Genomic DNA, 362 nt, shown 5'->3' on the forward strand with positions numbered 1-362 from the left:
TCCCTACATGCATATTTGTGCAGATAAAAAGGATTTATTATTTTGTTCATTACACAATTTGGAGTGAGAGCTGATGCTTTATTGAAAAGGATACAATTCTTGTCATCAATGTAGAGTTCAGCAATCTGTATGGAGGGAAAAAAAAGAGAGAATGTTGTCTGAAAAATGCAAACCTCAAGTACTTCACAAAATAAAAGACAGAATCTCATAAAAATGTCATGGAGATAATGATTAACCACAAAACAAAACAAAACAAAAAATAAAATTAATCAATGGAGTTCAGCAATTTGTATGGAGGAAATAATTCAAATTAAAAAAAAAAAAATTCAAACTCAGGTGTTTCACAAAGTGCAAACCTCAAA

General features: G+C 29.6%; 1 protein-coding gene across 1 annotated transcript in view; it reads right to left on the bottom strand.

Moving 5' to 3' along the window:
• LOC107662626 (uncharacterized) overlaps window positions 1-362 on the bottom strand; it is a 26829-nt gene that overhangs the window by 24485 nt on the left and 1982 nt on the right. The window contains exon 2 of the mRNA XM_016452710.1: window positions 95-125. Within this exon, the coding sequence (XP_016308196.1) occupies window positions 95-125 (31 nt within the window). The remainder of the gene's footprint in view (window positions 1-94; window positions 126-362) is intronic.

Source organism: Sinocyclocheilus anshuiensis, unplaced genomic scaffold (assembly GCF_001515605.1).
Source record: "Sinocyclocheilus anshuiensis isolate Anshui unplaced genomic scaffold, SAMN03320099.WGS_v1.1 scaffold715, whole genome shotgun sequence".
In the NCBI taxonomy this organism is placed as follows: Eukaryota; Metazoa; Chordata; class Actinopteri; order Cypriniformes; family Cyprinidae; genus Sinocyclocheilus; species Sinocyclocheilus anshuiensis.